We start from the raw sequence: 20,763 nt of genomic DNA, 5'->3' as shown, positions 1-20,763 counted from the left end.
TTGCAATGCTGTTCAGCCTTCCCATTCCAGCTGCTGAGAATTTGTGTGTATTTTGATCCTCTTTGGTTTGTATTGCAGTCTTCTTCCATTGGGCCTTTCTACTTCTGTTCTCCCTGTTCAAAATCCTCCTCTGCTCCCAGTGTTCATAATGCGTTTATCCCATCTCTTCTACATACTCCTCCATTTTTATCCTACCCTGTATTCCTGTCAGATTCTCCATCAATCCAACCTTCTGGTGTTCGCTTTCCAGTCTTTCTAAATACCTCTTGCTGGTTGTGTCCTTACCTTAAATTCTTCTTTGCTCCTACCATATGCCCAGCAGCGCTTTATATCCTCTTCCCATTGTTATTTTTTATTCCTTTCTTCATATTACCCTGTTTTTGAAGGAGGCTTTCCCCTTGTATCCCAGCTTGACCACCTTTTAGTACATCTCCTTCATTCACACTCTGTTTTGAAGCATCTTTTGACTTTAAATAAATCAATACTATACCAAAAAGCTAAAATATTAAGAGTGCAGCTGAGCACACTGAAGTTAGGAATGTTAGGAATTTAGGAAGGGGGCACATAAATCATATGGGACTCAGGGAGTGAATAGGGTCATGTAGTGGAGGAAAATGTTGACTCTGGGTGCCTACCTGCCTGTTACAGAAATATGAAGGTGTGTATTAAGTAAGGGAGGGTACTGTGGGAGGAAAAGAATGATTTCAGGGTAAGTCAACCAAATGCACCCCGGAACACTGATTCTCTATTCCTTCTGCTACTACAGAACTCTTATGATTCTAACTGAGGTTCTGCTTTGAACACAGTGCTGTAAAATACTAGATACTATGACCTTCACAGCAACATCATAACTCTAACTCTACCACAAGTGTTATGAACCTTAGACTTTTCAGCTGGAACACCCAAAATGCGTTGACGCTTCTGTCTTTTAATCTTTGTGCCTCGGTTCCATTGTCTGAAATTGGGGTAATAAGGAGTTTGTGAATATAAAATTACTGATTCATAAAGAACTAAGGTATTGTGAAAGCTCTGCAGGAAAGATCAATGGGAAATTAATAATTCTGTATGCAATGCAAGGTCTGAATGCGGAGAAATAAATGAATTGAGTCACATATTCATTGAAGGGAAAAAAGAAATATTGAATAGCTTATTCCATTCAGTAAGCTCTGTCCATCCTGTGCACTAAGAGCCTCTAGGGAAAAAATAGTAAGTAGTCGAGCAAATAAAGACTGTATCATAATATTCAAACACAGGAGGTGCATTTTAAGATTCTGTAGACACCATTACTGCTTGCATTTCTTCATTTTAGTGATCGACCTTGCACTAAGGTCAGTCACTTTGTGATTTGTGATTGACAAATGGTGCTTTCTTGTGTACTGGCTTTTACTTGAGTCTTCCTGCCTAGAGCAGGGGGACTGGACCCGATGATCTGCAAGGTCCCTTCCAGCCCCTAACATCTACAAATCTATGAAAATAAGGAAATTACATTTTGTAACTGTACTGACCCTCCCCTCCCCGTGGCTTCAGCATCAACATGGAAACTTTGTAAGTTCACATTGCAGACTTACCACTCTAACTAACAAAGCAGCCGATACTCCTGCTGTGTGGGTTGGATGCTCTAGAGAGAAGAGTCACACCTTTGTGCCTGTTATTTTTACAGGTGTTTGCTAATAGTGCTGTTATGCCGAGACTTGGGAATTGGGTTCTCTTCCAGATTCCAAGGAGAGTTTACTATGGCCTATTATAAATGGTTTACCTCAGTACCCTGCCCACCAGTCACATTCTGGATTTCCCCAGCATCTCCCTTTCTTGTTTCCTATCTCAGCCTGCTCTCTGACAATGGGAAAATTCACGGTACTTTTAGTAAAAAGCTATACCCCAGAGAATTATGCAGTTATGCACCCGCGCAATTGTGCACATAAAACGTATGATTGTGCATAATTGCGTAATTTATGCATAATTTAATATGGGCAGGCTCTGTGACTCCACTTTCATGGGGTTCCCAACACTCCAGGTGGGAGCCCCATGTGGAGGCATCAAGCATGGTGGCACATGATTGGACAGCTGGTGAGTGGGAAGAGGAGCTCCTGCCTGCCGGAGGGGAGGGTGGGTATGGGCTGATGTGGGCCCCCCTGCAACATGCCTCTCCCCCCTCCACCACCCATGGGGCACAGTCAGTGCCAGCGGCGGCAGCAACAGCAGGCGGTGGGTCCTCAGGGCGCTCATGGCTGCAGCGGACAGAGCCCCCCAGTGGTGTGCAACTCTGGCTGAGTCCTGGGGCTACACATGGTGGCACACAGCTGGCTTGGCCAACCCACTGACCTGCTCCTTCAACCCAGACCAGGCTGTTTCTGCCAGCATGTGAGGCTCACAGCTCTGGAAGTGGGAGCTGTGTGCCATTGGGTCAAGCTGACTGGCTCTGTGCCTCCACGTGGGGCTTTCAGCACTCCAGTGGGAAGCTGCATGTGGAGGCATGGAGCCATCCCAGCCTGATACATCCACATGTGGCTTCCTGCTGGAGTGCTGGAATTCCCCATGTGAAGGCATGGACCCTGCCCAGTGGCATGCAAATTCTGCCTGCAGTGCCACATGCAGCCCCCAGGACTCAGCACATAATTTAAAATCTTTCTGCATATAATTTTGTAAGATTGGACAGTAATTTTGATGGGTCTTTATATTAGGAAGGTCTCTGAAATATGACTTCTTGACCTTAATAGATAGGGATAGTTCTCAGATGCCCTGTGACTTGTTTAGCAATGGTTGATTCTTCCAGATCCTAGTGTAGGTATGAGAGGTCACCTAGACTAGTGATGCATATGCCTAGGCAGGAGTTTTTGGGGGGAGTGGAGGCTGCCTAGGCCTTCCAGCCCCTGTTTTAGGGCACTGAGACAGAATCTAAAGGCCAGACTGAGACCAGGCATTTGGTGCTTCCATAGCTGTATTTGTATAAGCATCCAGGAATTGAACCCAGGTCCCTGTGTGGCAGACAAGGATTCTACCACTGAACCACAGGGGATTTCCCCTGTACGCTGATTGAAATATGAAGACTGGTTTAAATTCATGGGAAGTAGAAGGCATTTTATTTGGAAGCACTGGGAAAAAGCAGTCGAGTCCCAGGAGGATAAGAAACCTCTCCCCTCTTTGCAGTGACCCCTCACACCAATCTTGGAAAAATGATTCTGAGGTCAGAGGGGAGACCCATCTGGTTGTCATCCCCTGGGGGAAGGCTTCTCTGGAAGGGGCCTCAGAGGAAGAAGGGGAGCTGGCCACAAGCAGAAGGGGGTGAAGGAATCTTCCATCCTTTGTAGAGGATTGCAGTTCTATACATAGGAATAATTAGAAATAATAACTTGAGATATAGAAATGTCTTTGTGCAGCAGCTTGTCTTTAGACCAACAAACACAAATTTGGGCATCGGCCTCTAAAGCCTGAATTTATTTTAGAGGTGGAAAAACTCCTAAGCTTAAAGTTGTTCATTTTTATTTATTTATTGGGAATGGTTTGTCACTATTATGACTGAAAGATTTTTTTGTCTTTAATTTATCATCTGTTCTCATATTCCACTTAAAAAAAAAAAAATCATAATACTGAGAGGCATGGGGGCTGCATCCAGAAGAGCAGGGCAGTATGTGTTGCCCCAAATGCATCTGCAGTGCTGTGTACCACACATTTAGATGTTCTCCTTGCTGCACTGCTCCGCTTTTTTTTATTTTCATAGGAATTTTTGGATATCCAGGGGTCAAAAAACCCACAGAAAAAAACCGCAGAGCAGCGCATGCACAGACAGCACGCACCACTCAAAAACAGAGCCGGGCCGCTTGGAGCCATGCTCTGGCTGCTGACCAGGGTCTGTGCAGCAGAATCGCCACTGCTGCAGCTCCAGGAGGCCCCCAGGACCCCAGGTAAGGCTGCTGGGGCAGCCTTCCCTACCCCACCCCAGGGTAACTTGCCATGTGCCAAAGGTCTCATGACATGCATTCCCTGGGAACAAGTAGTGGCAGCACAAGGTGCGCTACTGCTACTTGTCCCCAGAGAACCAAACGTCCACACTCATCTGGACACAGCCATGAGGTTTTTTTTCTGGTAGGTGTAAATTGTTTGCAATGCTTTTTATAATCCGTTTCGCTGCACGTTGGTTGTCCACAATAATCTTGACTTTTGTGGGGCTTAGAATGCTACTTTTAAAGTTGGAAGCTGTTCAAGCAGTAATTTTGCTTAAATGTCAGTTAATAAATATGCTTTATTACCGAATGTGCTCGTCTCCAAGAAGATAAGCAGTCAAATCAGGCATATGCTAAAATGGTGTCAGATGTCACTGACAAAAGTATTCCACACCGAAAGTGGTCTGATAATGTCCTTTTTGTATTGCTACTGTAAATAAGTCTTTTAAAAAAAATTGGGTTTCATAATTTCAAGAAATGGGTCATTTATAATGTTGCTTCAGAGAGCAAAAAGATCTGTTTTGGCCTTTAGGGACAAGTACTTCTTTCTTTCATAACAAAATATTCATTTTTTAGCATTCAGTGATGTAACATGAAAAATGAATGTAGGAATCGCTTCTTATTCCAGATTTTACAAGCTGATAGTGCCTGTGATGTACATGGCCTCAAAGTCTGCATATTTTTTTTCAAACTTCGTTTACCCAGGAAAAGAAAAAAATAAACTGTCACTCTCAAAATTTATTATGACACAAACATTAACCATCTAAAAATACTGCTTATTTCACTGCTTATTCCAATCAGAAATTGTCAGAAGCTTTTTTTTTTTTTACAGGAAATTATGGGCTCATCTGCTCTGAAATACAGTTCAGCACTCACTGCTTACATGAAACAGCTCCTTGATATCAAGTCCATTTAGTAGAATCTTTGCCCAGTGAAAGCACTGAGCCAGGGACTAAGACATCAGAGTCCTAATCCCTGTATCAAATATTTTTATGTAATCCTCTGTTACAAAAAATGCATAATACCTCATGGGTGGAATAAGACTTGCTTTAATATTTGTAAAGCACCAAGAAGCTCCCAATGGAATGAGCAATAGAAATACTAGGTATCTTATTAAATATAGACCAGTTCAGTTGAAGGGGGGCTCCAAGGATAGACCATGGGATATGTAGCTGATCCACATCCATTTTTTACCCTGATATGGCTTGTAAATTGTTCACAGTTCGGCACCTCTCTCCAGCCTGAACTTCAGCATTAAAAATGAAATGGTAGTCATGGGATGTATCATGACTGTGCTGCCCACATGGGATGGATTTTCTTGTCAGAGACCAGATGTTCTAGAGTGGCAGTAAAGCAGGAAGACCAGATCTCTCTCACTGTCCTCCTAATCAGGTGTAAACCAGTATAGTTGGAAAGAGAGGAAGAACCAAACTGGGGTGTTGGAGTGGAAGAATCTGCTTATTTCAGTGCTCTTAGACATTGTTGTGTGGCTTGCAGTATTTCCTGAAGGTAAGTGACAGTGTTCAGGCACTGCGGGAAGTGTCTGCAACCCACTTTCATAATGTTTTGGGGAGGAGGGAGAAGATCCTCTGAGACAAATTAGCATTCATTGAGTGTATGTGGAAACGAAGGTTAGGCCAACTAATATTAAATACCCACTGACCCAGGCGTATTTTATTGGCCTTTTAAAACTAACTGTTAAGGTGTATTTTTCATGTCCTATCTGCAATCTGCTATTCAGGAAGCATTTTTCTTATTGCTGAAAAGTTTTAATAAGCTTATGTCTTGTAGCATTTCAAAATCTGTCTCCTAACAAACTTGCACAATCCGTTTTGTCTGCACTGCATGTGTCACTCTTTTTTCCAAACTGAAACATCATTAGCTTTGAGCCTTTATGTGCTCAGCAAAGACTTAGAAAGTTAACATCTGGGCTTTGCCATTCAATTCTGTGTCTGTTTTGTAAACAGCTATGTTGGCTGTTCTGAAATCTGGTATATGGTCATCACATTTCAAATCAAATGGCAGCAGTCCTGTGTGAACTGAAAGCAGCAAATGTATACAGTTGCTTTAACTTCCAAAAGAACATCAGCTTTGCATCTTTCTGTATAGGATTCACGATAGCAGTTTAAACAGTGTATGGGCTGTTCTTTCCTTTGGCTTTCTAGTGATTTCATTTTTGCTATTTAGATTCTTTTTTCATTATCTGACTTGGTTGCAATTCTAATGTTTCCCTTGACTTTTTTTTTGTAATCTGAATATTTCCAATACTTATGTATAATGGGAAATCTCACCTTCATGTCTGAAATTCTTGCAAATATCTCATTTTTTAATGAACTACAGTCCCAGGTTCTACGAAATGTATGTGACGTTGAATTAGTAGTAGTTGGCGTTTCAATTTGACTTTGCACAGCCAGTGGCAAACAAGAAGTAATATTGGGTGGTTCTTTAAAAAAAAAAAGTGTGGAGTTAGAATTCTATCTACATTGCAAGTATAGACACTGAATAAATTAGGCCCTGTTTGATTTTGAATCCTGTTTGCTTTTCTAAAACCACTTAAACACTTCCTTTAAAAAATGGGGGCAGATAATGTATGTGGATTCCACCTTCTGTCAGCACTTGAAGGCATTTCATTTTTTTTTAAAGTAACATCTAGCCCTTACTTGTTGAAAGTATGAGAGAATTTCTGCCACCAGAGGTACATTTAAGGTAGAAAAGTACAAGCTTGGCAGAACATAGTATTTCATTGCAGATGTAACTACTGTATCATACCAGAAAGTAACATTTTCAGTTAGATCTGTTAGCAAATTCCTGATTGCAGTTACTTACCGTTCTCCTTAATGTTTCATAATGATTTGTTGTTCCAGCTCTTTGCATTACATTAAAACCTTAGTGATTCCCATAGAAAAATGACTTGTGGTTGGCTGTAAACATATGGAGCCTGTGAGTACAGGAGTGGATGCTTTGAAGAATTTTCACACTTAAAAGAAGATCTAAAGCATCAACATCTGTGGAGTACAGTTGAGATGGAAATGTGTTTTTGCTTTGCTGATGCCATAACCTTTACGAAAATGGTCAGGGTGTGGGGAAGGGAATGTCACTCCCATCACCCATGGTGGATGTGCATATTTAGAGCACTGAAGATAAACATTCCTGCTTTTTACATCAGTGCTCTGAGATTTTTGAAGACTAATAATCAGGAGCTCTGTTAAGCAGAAACAATTCTGTTAACTGGGTCTTGACGGCATAGCAGCTGCAGAGCCTTATTTTGATCAGAGACAAACTGGCCACTGTATTGCAGACGTGAGAGGACAAATTAAGTCTTTTATTGCCTTCCTTAACCAGACGGAGAATTTTGTGATTTCATCATAGTACTGGAAATGTTAGGGTTCTTTCTCCCAAGAATGTCACTGGGAGTCTTCCCAAATCACATGGAGTAGATTTGCTGGTTGGGACTATATGTAGAGTGCTGTTCGTAAGAGATGGGCATCAGCTTTTCTCACCAGCCATGCATCCATGCCCCACATCTAAAATATTTTGTTCAGCTTCAGAGAACATCTTTAAATTTGGGTTAATGAATGAAGAACATTTGTTCCCTACAGAAACATTAAATACTGTACAGTATTCAAAGTCCTGTGGTATTGCACCAGAAAGGGAATTATTTTTATTGCTTTTCACTGCTTGTTTTCCACATATTGCTACATGTTGCAAGACAATGACCCATTTTTATGGGGTTGCTGCAGCCAGAAATGTTTTAAATTCAATTTTTACACATGCAAGTTGGCTGTTTTTCCTTATGTGAAAGGAAGTTTTCCACTATGCCCTCTTTTGTCTACAGTGCAGGAGTTATGCAGTTTAGGGGCACTGTTAAAATCCCAGTGCACTTTTGTGACAACCCAAAATTTTAACTTTATTTTCTGAAATAGCATTCAGGACAAAAAACCTTCTGAGTCCCAAGCATAAGCTTGGTCTCCTTGGTAGAACCAGTGTATTTGGGAAATTCCTGGCCTTTTTAAACCAGGGTCTCCAATGTTGTTACATTAACAGTGACTGCTGGGCTACATGTCAGCAAACCCAAAGTGATATTTGTCTTTGATCACCAGCACATGCTTGCATATTGGGCAGTTCCTCTGCTCTGCCTCAATAATTCTGCCTCTATAATTCTGCTCTTGTCAGCAGGAAACCTTGAAATACCTTGCTGTCCAAAATATCCTTGAACAATGTTCTTGGACAGTATTTGAAATAGCCTTTTTGTTAAATGTTTATCCCAATGTGCAAACCAAACTTGAATGGATAGATCTAATAGTGTCATATCATAAAGGCTGTGTTATCCTTTTTAGCTGACTTGTATATGAAAATAGCTTTTAGTTAAAGTGAAGCAAATATATCGTATAAACGAAATATCCAATATGGGAAAGCTGGTCAAGTAACTGGATTTTTTTTTAGGGATCTTCATGTATCCATTAAGTTGCTAGCCTCAGAGTTTAAATATTTAAAGGCTCAATATATGAATGCCTTCAAGACACATTTGGATGCTTATCTTGCTGGGATCCTATGATCCCTGCTGACTTCCTGCCCCTGGGGCAGGGGGCTGGACTCAGTGATCCTCCGGTGTCCCTTCCAGCCCTAATGTCTATGAAATCTAAGAAAGGCAAACGAGATGCACAGTGATGCAAAAATTCTTTGCTTTATAAAACTCTTGTGTTTAGTAGCAAGCATCATTTGTTGTGCAGTGTTCATTGCTCACTGTACAGAAATGGAAGATCTTGATGCAATATTCCCTCTGACAGCAGGGTGCTTCTAGTTAATATGCTTCTCTCACTATATTGCTGCTGTAGCATGCTGAAAGATTTCTATTGTTTTAGAGATGAGTCATGCAGCTTGTAGCAGATGGTATAAGTAGCAGAGGCACAAAGTTACCAGGGGAGCTTACAGGGAACTTTTAGGGCTCCCAGGGAATATAGAGAGAGTCAGAGAGGCAGGTATAATTGGATAATGGAAGAGAAACCCTTGAAAAGCTGAGGAGTAAAGCCTGAGGGCAGAGACTTTTGGAATAAGTAAATATCCTTAAAAACAGATTAAAGCAATGTAGGGAGCACAGGGGAGACCAGAGATCTGGGTCTCCAGAAAGAAGGCTAAAGCTGCTGAGAACTAAAAACCAAATTGACTTTAATGTGTGTGTGTGTGTGTTTTTTTTTCTCCTCACAGTTGCTTTAGGTCGCAATCAACCCCTGAAAAAGGAGAAACCAAAATGGAAAAGTGATTACCCGATGACAGATGGACAGTTGCGCAGTAAAAGAGACGAGTTCTGGGACACGGCACCAGCTTTTGAAGGTCGTAAGGAAATTTGGGATGCCCTCAAGGCTGCTGCTCATGCATTTGAGAGCAATGATCATGAACTGGCACAAGCGATCATTGACGGTGCAAACATAACGCTACCACATGGTAGGTTTGTTTAAGATAGGTGGATCCTGTGGAAGTATAGCAGTAATTATGGGAAATACAAATGGAAGGGTTGTGAGTACACATTTCCATCTGGGAGAGAGTGACTCTCTCTCGTCTCACCTCAAAACACTTATTTCTTGATACAGCTTTCATTATGGAGTAATGTATTTCTCTGTTTTCTGTATTGATGTTTGAAGAAGCCAGAATTATGCTGGGACATAGAAAAAAGATAGACATTTCCAGTTACCTAAAACTTGAAGGTATAAATTTTACAATGGGCATTAACACCTATACTTAAATCATGACCTTCAAAGGTGACCCTGCCTTTTAGGAGGTTGCTGGGAAATCACGTGTGGGTACTTTTAACTTATAGTTTTGTTAGACCCTTCCAGCCACCCATATTAACCACATTTGTTTCCTGGTCTTTAGGGTGACTTTATAAGACAGGGTGTATGGTGATTTAATTGGTTCTTTGGGGAGGAAGAAAATCTTCCAAAGCATCTCGTAATGTTTGCAAGCTGCTCTGAGATGTTAAATGAAAGGCACTATGTGCTGTGAGTGCTTTATTGCTTCATGTATTTTCCCTTCCATTCAATCTGTAGGTTTGATATTTGATTGTCCTTAAGCTTTCTTTTCCATATGTACAACATTTAAGCATAGGGAATTGAAAGCTTCTCATTCATTATTTTTATGCATGATAGGATTTGGTTCAAATTATCCTTCACTAAGATTCTTAATATTCAGAGGGTAAGGGCTTAAGTACCTGCTTTTAAATGCACTTGCAGCTGCTGTTAACTGAGAGCCTCAAGGTTTTAGAAAATTAAGGGAATATGCCCAAACTGGAGCCTAGGTTTTCCATGCTTGTATGTTCTCTTTAGGCTGTATCTGGAATCTTCCATGTCTAAAGCAGAGTAAAGAGGATGCAAGTATACACATGCTAGATTTGTGGAACCTGAACCTACTTTAGAAAAAGTATACAGATGCACTTCACACCCCAGGGGAGGCAAGTGTAATTTGGCTCTCCGAGATTCAGTTAACCCTGCTAATTAGTAGCAAAACCTGTTTGGGTATAAGATTGAATTCCAGACAAATATGAGAAATATAAAATATCCCATCTCTTGCTTTATGTATTGATCCTTAGGTACTCTTCTAGTGCTGCCACATTAGTTCATTCAGTTGTTCCAGCAACTGTTATAAGCCTACACAACTCTTTGGGGGAAGCCTGCTGAATAGGCTTACTCATGGTTGATTTACTGATCCCTGTAGTCCCCTTCCTTGCTAACCAGAAGACTTTCCCTATTCACTAAGCAGAGCGTGTAGACAAGGGAGACATTACGTTATCCAGCGTGAGACCAAAGCCTCTGTATACTTGGACTTTTGTTCTTCTGTCTTACTCCATCCTAAGGTACTGTGGACTCTGCAGCAGTCTGTTGGTGCTAAATTCTGCTGCCAGGCTGCCTTGTTCTTGCACTTCAGTGATGACTTCTGTAATGGTTTCAGTTAAAATTCAGAAATTGATTTCAATATGAAATGAAGTGAAACCAGCAGTAAAATGTTTCTCTGTATTGTTTGTTTTTCCTGTCAAATAGCACTTCTTGTATTGTGCCTCTAAAATGTAGGGTGCTACTGGATTTTTATATTTCCAGCACAACTACACTGTAGACATTTTTACAGATAAGCTGGTGATGTTGGCAGCTGGGGAGATGGGGTGGGAGTTCAGGCTTTTAGGAACTGGATTTTCAGGAAATTTCTGCCAAAATGAGAGACTAAAGTAATTAATAGTTTTAAAAATCAACGTGTATTGGGATGAGTGGGAAAGGCTAACATCATAAATTTTGAGCATGTTCTGAGTCAGGAATACAGCTGAACTGATTTGCACTCTTTGCCATTCCAAAGGGGTTTTGTTTTTGTTTTTGTTTTGTTGTTTTTTTTAAACAAAGGGGTTACAGATTTATTGTTTAATTTTTATAATAAAAAATACTGGCAAGTAGATAGTCTCCCATCATGTGTTCTTATTGCTGTAACCTTATCCTTCCTTTTGTTTATTTATAGTCATTGAGCCTTGTTTTAAATTGGATTTTAAAGCTGTTTAGAATAGATTCCGTCTCTTAACATGTGGTTGTGCAGTGCCCAGGAAGATGGGGATATCATCTTAACTGAAGCTTCTGGATACTATCAAAATACAATTGATCAGTGAAAAATTAATTATTTTAAAATATGAAAGCTTAGAACCCAGAACATTGTTTGTAGTGGAGAAAGGAGGGTGACATTTTGTGAGATTCGGTTACACATTTGTTGTAAACATTGAAGAAGAATAGAAAGGAATTGCCACGTTGATCCGAAATGTGAAACGTGTGGCATCAAGTCATGCAAAGGGGGCTTGATGCCAGACCCCTGAGCACTCCCTGACCCCCGCCTGCTCTCCCAGCCCCCTCAATGGCTGCCCTGCTCAGCCCCAGCTCCTGGCTCTTTAAAAAATATAAGAGCCCTGCACTCAGCAGCTCCCGCCAGGTGGGGGAACAATCCCCGCTGCCCCCCACTGTCCCGCACTGTGTGAGGGGCACTGCCACGAGCCCCCATCCACTGCCCGCTCTCCCAGCCTTTCCCATGGCTGACCCCCTGGCCCCAGCTGCTGGTTCTTTAAAAAAAATCCCTCAATCACTGGCTGCTGCAGCAGGCGTCGGGGCTTCTGGGGGCTCGTGGCAAAGCTCCCCAACATAGCACAGGGCAGTGGGGGACAGCGTGCAATGCCTCCCCAGCCTGGCAGCAGCCGGTAAGTTCAGGGAGTGAGATTTGGACAAGTCGATTTGGGACAGTGATTCAAATCACTGAACCGAATCACTGTCCCCTGAATCATTCAAATCCAAAGTGAATACTAGCTGCTTCACACAGGCCTACTGCTTATTCACATGTGTATTTGTTTATTTGTAATGGTACTGATGTGTGTGTGTGTGTGTGTGTGTGTGTGAAGGCAGGCATACATTAAGTAAATCGGGTTACATGCACCGTATAGCTTTGACTTGTTAAAAGACAGAAAGAGAGATTTTTTTTTTATCAAAGGGCTTGTGAAGCATATCTTACTCATGTACAATCAAGTTCTAAATCCCAGTGGTTTATCTGTATTTTGTTGGGGGTTTTTTAAAGAAAAGCAAACCCCTAAAACTGGGTAATTCTCTGATGTTTTTTCTTAGAACACTCATTGCAATTTAGGAGAAGCATTGTAATGTAAAGCATAGATATCTGTCCCTTCGGTGGGGACAGCACCAGTGTCACTAGTTCACGCCAGTAGCTTTAAGAGCACAAGCAATAGTAAATTTATGGTGGTCTTTAGATGGTCCTAGAATTGGATACCTTTAATCTCACCTGTGCTGCCATTCAGCTAGACTGTTGTACATTTGTGTTTGGAGATGGGAAGAAGTGTGTGCACATGTATTTTTATGTACATGTGTGCACATCTTGGAGTTCTGGCACTTCAGCATCCCCACAGTATTACCTGCAGGCTGGATCCTGTCTTGGGGCCTATAGAAGATGTGTTGTATACAGAGCATTTTTGAGAAGTTAGAAGTCAAGGCTGCCTGTAGACAGTTAATCAAGTCTGCTGGAGTGTGGTAATTACTGCACTCCAGCAGCCTCCTGTGTCTTGTGTATCAGTGTCCCTGTGCTTAAAAATGGCAGTGGGGCACTTGGGGCAGTGGGGAAACTAAAGCTCATCAATACACTGATACATGAGGCAGTGCTATAATTAGAGCAGCTCTCAGAGCCATCTTTATTAAAGCACCACCACCCCACCCCTGGAGCATGTGTAAAAGTGCCCAGGTTGTAGCTGAACCACACTGGACACAACTACACATGCAAATAATGCAAAGCAATAAACTGTGGTGCTTCTCACACTGGAGTTTATTGCTCCCAAAAGTGCCTTTTTTGTTGCCTTAGCTCATAGACATGAACAGCACATCATCTGTAGTTTATAGTGGCAACTTTGACACCAACCAGTTCATCCGAGAGCTGGAGCAGTTCTACTGCAGTCAAGGCCACTTCCCTGAGAGCAAAGTCATGCTGTGCTTTGGCAAAGAGTTCCCGGATGCAGTACCTCTGCACTGCAAACTTTAACTAAAGCTTGTCAATACACTGATACACAAGACAGGGCAGTGCTATAATTAGAGCAGCTCTGGCTAATTTACGGTGTTTAAATTTTAGGCAGCACTTAAAGAATTCTTTATTTTTAATCTTACACCACCCAAGTACAACCCCCCCCCCCCCCCCAACCCACCTCCAAGCCCATCAGGAATACAAACATGATAACTTGGACTTCAGGCTATGAACATTAGAAAGTAAGATCCTCATCTTCTGCAAAATCATCCATAAAACCATTCCATTCCATTCTTCCACTTACTTAAAACAAGAGTTTCAAGCAAAGGTGTTTTAAAAAATTCTTAAAACTTGATATTTTAAAGCATTTAAAATTTGTAAATATTTTAACTTAACAGTTGGCAACTGAATTTAGTGTCAAACATTTATACGTCTAGAGGTTTCTGATTTTGCTTGTTTTGCTTTTCAAGGTAGTCCTATAGGTCATAGCTTTCAATACTAAACTAAACTTAGATTTTAATGAACCTTGAAATATTAGTGTCAAAATCTAGTGGAAATTCAGGAAATTTGTATTTGTGTATGTTTTTACCTTAATGTTATTGAAACTTGGCAAATTTTTCATGTAACTTTTTATCCTTTGAAGGACTCACTTTTATGGAAAATGATGCAATAACCTGTTTACTTGATAAACTAGAATATCCTTTTGTCTCATTTAAATTTATGCATAACTTAGGGCATTAAAAAACATTTCTACCACTTTCACTGTGCCTGAAAGCTACATATGATGTGACTATATATTGATATAGACAAAATTTAAACTTTTGAAGAAATCTTTACAAAATTTAAACTTTTGAAGAATTTTGGGTGTTGTGCACTTTCTATAATCCTATAGATAAGCATGGCTCAAAAATGGATTTCCAGATAAATTCAGGAACAATTCTTCCCATGAATCCTTCTTGAGCAGCATGTTGGAGAAACTTTGATGTAAACTTGTCTGTCTGCCACTTCTTTCCTCTTCAGCATACACATGCACAAAATAATTCCTCATTCAAAAAAATGTTGAAAAGAAAAGAAAATCAGAGTCTTCTTGGTATTGTTTTTAAATGGATTGTCTTAAGTGACTGTAATTTTTTCCTCATCCAGAGTTTAGTTAATGTGAATATTAGACAGTTAAATATTTGTAGCAAAAGTGTGTGCTTTTAACAGTAGACTTAAAGAAACAAGTTGAAAAATAAAAAAGCTTATGGTGTGGATTTAGAGTGACATATCCCCTCTGTCATGGTCCTGTCTTCTTGTTCATCTGTTTTAAATTTAAAAATAAGAAATAACATTATCCCTAACTTCTACATTTATCTAACATCTTAAAGTAGTACCACTTTTATAACATACTAATATGGCTGTTTACATTTAACAAAGAACACTTTTTATATATACCTCTCAGCATTTGAAAAGAAATGCAGAAAGAAGGGTCTGTTGGGGCCCCACTACAGATTGCATTTATGCCGAGATTAACAAGTTAATCAGAGCATAAATGGCGAGGGAGTTATATGTGCACCCAATTTAGGGCACCATAAAATGGCAAACCAGCCATAAAAAAATGTTCCACATTATAATGTAGACCCTTTCTGTGGTTGATTTGCATGATGCTTTAAAATCAATGTATGGCACATCCTGAACTGTGCCAGGGCTAGGCCAACAATCAGGTGATTGTCAGCCCCAACCCCAGGACAACACCAGAGCTGACAATAAACTGATAGACTGGGGTCTCAAGGTGGCCCTGAGACAGACCTGGGTCATGCCGGGCTCCAGGCACCCGGCTTTTAACTTAACGGTGTGGGGAAACTCAGAATTATGTTCCTTCACTGGCAAGTAGAAAGGACATGATTGGAATCTGATCCATGATTCCGAAATCATGCCTCCTGCCATGCACAGGTTGCATGGCAGGAGAAGCAGTTATTGGGGTTGGGGTTCAGATAGCATGGCACCTTTGGGGTTGGGGATCAGATCCCATGACACATTAAATGACTTTGTGCCAAGGGCCTTAGGATCTTGTTAGATTAACAAATTCTGTTAATAAAAATTAATTGATATGCATTAACTGGACACTTTAAAAGATGTAGCTAGGTATTTACTGTAGTTTTGGATTCTTTTTTCGATTTATATTATATATTCCATAACATGTTTATTGTTAATAGATTTCATAGACATTAAGGCTAGAAGGGACCTCAGGAGATCATTGGGTCCAGCTCCAAGGGCAGGAAGTCAGCTTAGGGTAGGACTTTTCAGATTGTTCATCAAACAGACCAAAAAGGACTTCCCTACTAAGTCCAGTAGCTTTCCGTTCAGGAGCAGTCATTTACAATGGGCACGTCTACACAAGATGTTTACTGCAAAGTAAACTAATTGGTGCCACAGCAAGCATTGCACATCTACCTGTGCACCCCTATTAGGCTGGAGTAATTAACTCTACAGCAGGTTAGTACTTGTAAATACAAGTGCTATCCTGCTGTGGAGCATTTTACTCTGCAGCAGCGTGCCTGTAGATGTTGCCCCAGTTGGCTGGGGCACAAGAGTGCTTCAGTGTGGGGGCTGCCTGCTGGATAGCCCTGCACTGGAGCACCCAGTCAGCCCCTCCACAGTCTGTTGAGCTGGGGAGGGTGGGGAGGAGCACCCCCAGGATGGCAGGCTGACCCCCAGGGCCCCCTGACAGCTGGAGCTGCTCCATCTTAGCTCAACCTGCTGTGATCCCAGGTGCATGTTCAAATGGTGCACCTGGGAGCAATAAACTCCAGTGGGGTAAGTGCCAGAGTTTATTGCTTCACATTATCTCTATATATGGATGTGCCCACTGTGTCTTAAAACACTGCCAAGTAGTCTTTCAGTGAGTGGTCTTGCAGCATTACTTCTTTGTACATCAGCAGAACTGTAGCATTTACTGTTTGTAACAGTTGCAGTGATGAGAAGAAGTAGGACGGTAGTGTTAAACACGGGGAAACCTGGAAAAGATATAGTCAAGTAAAGGAAGGTGCATTTGTCATCTAGAAAGGTTTTCTTTCCTTTCAAATGTTCCACAGGTAGTGTGTAATTAAAGTGCAAAGCAAAATCTATATTTGAATGAAGCTTGGCCTGTCCTAGTGCAAATAAATAACATCCAAACACAACTAAACAGCCCACTCTAACATTTCCTGCTAATGGGAATGGCAAAATTCCCATTATTTTCTGAGACATCTGACTGTAATTATGTGCCATAGAATGGTGTTTGCTGCCTCTGGGTCTGATGGTTGACTGTAGTAAAGATTAGCTTTTAATGTAAGTGCCTTAAGTACAGCATCCATCTCTTTACTGCCCTTCCTTTGAATGCATTTTGCTTTAGCTGCACTACTCTGTTTGAAAAGGGCATCTTTAGTACTTTATGTAACCTAAAGATGCTTATGTATTTTTTTCGGTCTTTTATTGCATCTTGACACACTGTATTACAATAGTCTACTGAACTCCAGTTGTGTCTGTGACCATCATGTTGCGTATATTTCATATAGATGTAGATTGATTATAGGTTTTTTTAAGTGAGTGCTATGTAGGTAAGTGTTTGTAAATATGTATTGGATATATTATAAAACAGTGTTACAGTGTACCATTTTGAAAACTCCAGGGTGTAGCAGCTAAATGCAGTCCTTCCTATAGTAATGGCATGGTGCAAATATAAATGAGAAAGAAAAAGACGACAGGTAAAACAGTTGCGCAAACAATGTGATTGCAGGTGGATGGAAAGATGAACCATAAGTAGTGTGTGTTTGGCAGAGCACTAGTGTTGGTTTTAATGGAGACTACAGCAAGATGCACTACTTCCTCATATTGGGTATTAGAGTGGGCTATCCTGATAAGTTGTTTTTGTGTTCTGATAACAGTTAATGAAAAAGAAAGCTTCTTGTGGCAGTTGTCCTGCTTAGGGCCTGTTTCACCTTCTGCAGCTGGATCCATTGTGCCCTAGAGTTTTAAGAAAGATGCCTGAGATTTGTCAGACTTTGTAAGTAGTGCAAGATGGACATAAGGACTACTCATTAAGTTATTTGTATAACTAAGACACGTGTATGTGTCTGTAGTCACATGTATATGCTCATTCTCACGCATATTCTAATCCACCATAAGTATTTAAAATTTTAATGAGGTGCTAACATTCCCTTGTTTGCAACTTTCAGAAAATTCTGATGAGTTAGGATAAGACAAAAATCTAACCTTTTTATTACTCTTCTGATGTTCAGTAAAACCTCAAGAGTCATAATCTCAACAGTGCAAAACAACAGTAAATTATCATATGAGTAATGGCCACAAACGCTGGAAGACCATTTCAGGCTCAACATTAGGAAAAACTTCTTCACAGTTAGGGTGTCCAGACAGTGGAATAAGCTCCCTCCAGAGGTGGTGAAATCGCCTACCCTGGAAATCTTCAAGAGAAGACCAGATGGTCACGTCACCGGGGTCGCTTGACCCCAGTTGTCTTTCCTGACTAGTGCAGGGGGCTGGACCCGATGATCCTCCAAGGTCACTTCCAGCCCCTTACAATATATGAACCTATTAAATGCAAATTGTTTCTGTAGAGGAATGCTGTCAACTTAAGAAGGTCACTGTTAGAGAAAATTTACCCATTGTAAAAAATGCCAAAGGTTAGATGTGGAGAAAAAATGGCAGGGAATGGGAAAATGTTTAATTATTTTGGGCATTGAATATACTTTATTTGCTGTGTGTAGTCAGTTTCTTTTGGGTTTTTTGGTTGTCTCATTTTTGTTTGCAACTGTCTTACTGCAATCACAATGTTGAAGGATGTTTAAGTTAGGATGATATGCTTATAAAAACCATAGAAATTCATAGAACTGAATGAACCTGTGCAAATGTAATATCTGAAATTAGTTTCCTTTTTTATGGGCTAGTTTATAAGATGACAGTTCCCCTTTCAAGTGCCATGTATAAACTGACACCAAGTGCTTGTATGCATGTGTGAAGTTGATATTAATGAAACCTATATGCATCTTTTTAATTGTTATGTGTTTTCAGCATTTTGAATTTCTGTAAAGTTTTATAGATTTCTTGTTTTCCTGTTTTAAAATTATTAACCACCCTCATAAAACTATATATTTTAACCATCGAGGCTTTATTAGAGCTAACCTATCGTATGTTTCTCTATGGGTACAGCACTTTCAGCATACTGCCTTGTTTACATTTACTGCAGCTTTAATGCACAGTAAGGCAAAACAAGAAAAAAATGTATTTGTCAGTTCCTCAAATGGCTAACAAGCAAACAGAGCAGTGCTGGACAGAGAAACAGTATGTCCTTTCATTAATATAGCCCTTGGTGTTCCCATCCAGCCTTGACCTAGTTGACAGAAAATAATATGTTAAGAACCCTTCTTTGCACTGCAAAACTACCAGGAGCTGCATGTGACTTTTTTTCAAAGTAGATTACAGTAGCTTGTTTTTGTAGAAACAGAGACCAAGGATGAAAATAGCACTTGCTGCTTTTATTGAACGAGAACCAGACAGCTTTCTGTCCTGGCCAGACAAAGTTAGCTACATAATGCCACAAGTCCTTTTAAGGTTATACCAGTGCCATATGGCACTGCCATTTGTATGTAGTCATAACTTTTAATTATCCTACCCTAAGACTATAGGGTGAGGTTGTAAATGGACTGACCTTCTTTGTCAAGACCTCTAAGAATGAAATCTGATCTTTTTTTATGATGAGATGAAGCATGGTCTAGTGGCAAAGGCAGAAGACTGGGACACAGCAGATACGAATTATGTATTCTTCCACAAATTTCCTGTGTCACGTCATGGAAAGTCATCAGCTCCTCCCTGCTTCAGTTCCCCTATGTGTAGAAGGGGGTACTTGCATTGCATTTATGCAGGATCATTAAGTTCCCTCTTCCTGACACAAATGGAGCTCATAGATGTTCAAGAGGTACCCCACATGGGTGCCAGTGCTTGGATGATACATAAGTAAGCACTATATAATGGCATATACATAGCCAGTATTATTTCTGCTGGCTATTCATATGCTGATTACCTGACTTTTAGAACGTTAATCCTTGGAAGAGTGATATGTCAGGCCTGCTAACTGGAATGAAAGGAGAGGCAGTGGGGACATTCCTTAGGGAGTTGTTAAGTGGGTGCTCAAGGGCCAGTGTTTGAATTGGGGGGAGAGATGTGTATTTGTTAGTCTAGAAACATGCTTTGCAAAATCATGTAAGAGCCTTCTAGCAGTGAACACTTAACTCAAGTCTCTTTAAAAGCAATAAATAACTTCAAAAATGGAATGCTAATTTTGGGAAGGACTACTGTGTCATTGCTATTTCTTGCTTTTCAGCTGATGTATTGATGAAGCGGTGGCTGCAAAATGGTTCTGCTCTTCGTTCTACTAAGACGTACTAGCTTCTTCCAGTTGAGTTTACTTTTGGGCTGCTTACAATAAAACAATAGGATTATTTTTTCAAAGCCAGTATATTAATTGTTTGGCCTCTGATGTTGTTAGACTAAGGATTTAGGGGGTAGCCCTCCTTACTATCTCAGTAAAATAGCTTCTAGTACAGATGACTGAAAGTGGATTTTTTCAATCCCAGACTGATACTCATTAGCCAAAAAAATCAGTCTTTTCATGATGTGATGTATTGTCTGCACTGGAACATAAAACAGCTTTTGAGCAGTATCTTTTTATCTGGGCCTTGAACCATCAGTCACATTTTCTAAAATTTCTCTTCAAAATTATATTGGATGGTATTTACAGTGATTGTCGTTGTGTCTTATTTTAGACTTCAGCAAAATTCTGAAAACCTTTGGAATTCTGCATTTGAAGACCTCTGTCAGAGTCATTATCAAAAACAATCGGATAGGCCAGGAGACTGTAAGAGGTCTCAGAGTTATAGAACCTTTCTCTTCTATCTTTCATAATGGTTATAATAGATATAGTCACTGCTAACCTGGGTTTTTGACACATTAGCTTCCTATTTATTATTGAACATTTAAAAGAAAGGAATTGCATATTACCAGGTAGTGTGGCTTTATACCAATCTGTCAAAGTAACAAAAGCAGGGTGTAGAATAACAGTTTGGGAGGCACTCATTGGTTGAAGTTCATGGCAATGTACTTTAGAATTCAAGATTAATGCCAGTGTCTTGCAAGAAGCCAGGTTAGTTGCAGTGAGCTCTGAAAAAGCAGGGAATATGTATTAAGAAAGTCTGCAGACATGAAGGATTGATTTAGCCTCCTCCCATGGGTATTATTTGCGATATGCATTAACCTA

The 20,763-nt window shown here is 40.5% G+C and overlaps 1 protein-coding gene across 1 annotated transcript in view; it reads left to right on the top strand.

The window, feature by feature from the left end:
- Nucleotides 1–20,763, top strand: part of UBTD2 (ubiquitin domain containing 2) — a 91,974-nt gene that overhangs the window by 40,589 nt on the left and 30,622 nt on the right. Inside the window, exon 2 of the mRNA XM_090064205.1 lies at nt 9,147–9,383. Within this exon, the coding sequence (XP_089920331.1) occupies nt 9,147–9,383 (237 nt within the window). The remainder of the gene's footprint in view (nt 1–9,146; nt 9,384–20,763) is intronic.

The sequence above is a fragment of the Crocodylus siamensis genome, chromosome 10 (assembly GCF_052110815.1).
Source record: "Crocodylus siamensis isolate JL-2025a chromosome 10, ASM5211081v1, whole genome shotgun sequence".
Lineage (NCBI taxonomy): Eukaryota > Metazoa > Chordata > Crocodylia > Crocodylidae > Crocodylus > Crocodylus siamensis.
Note: the sequence above shows the minus strand (reverse complement) of the source record. Positions and strands in the feature narration are given on the sequence as shown.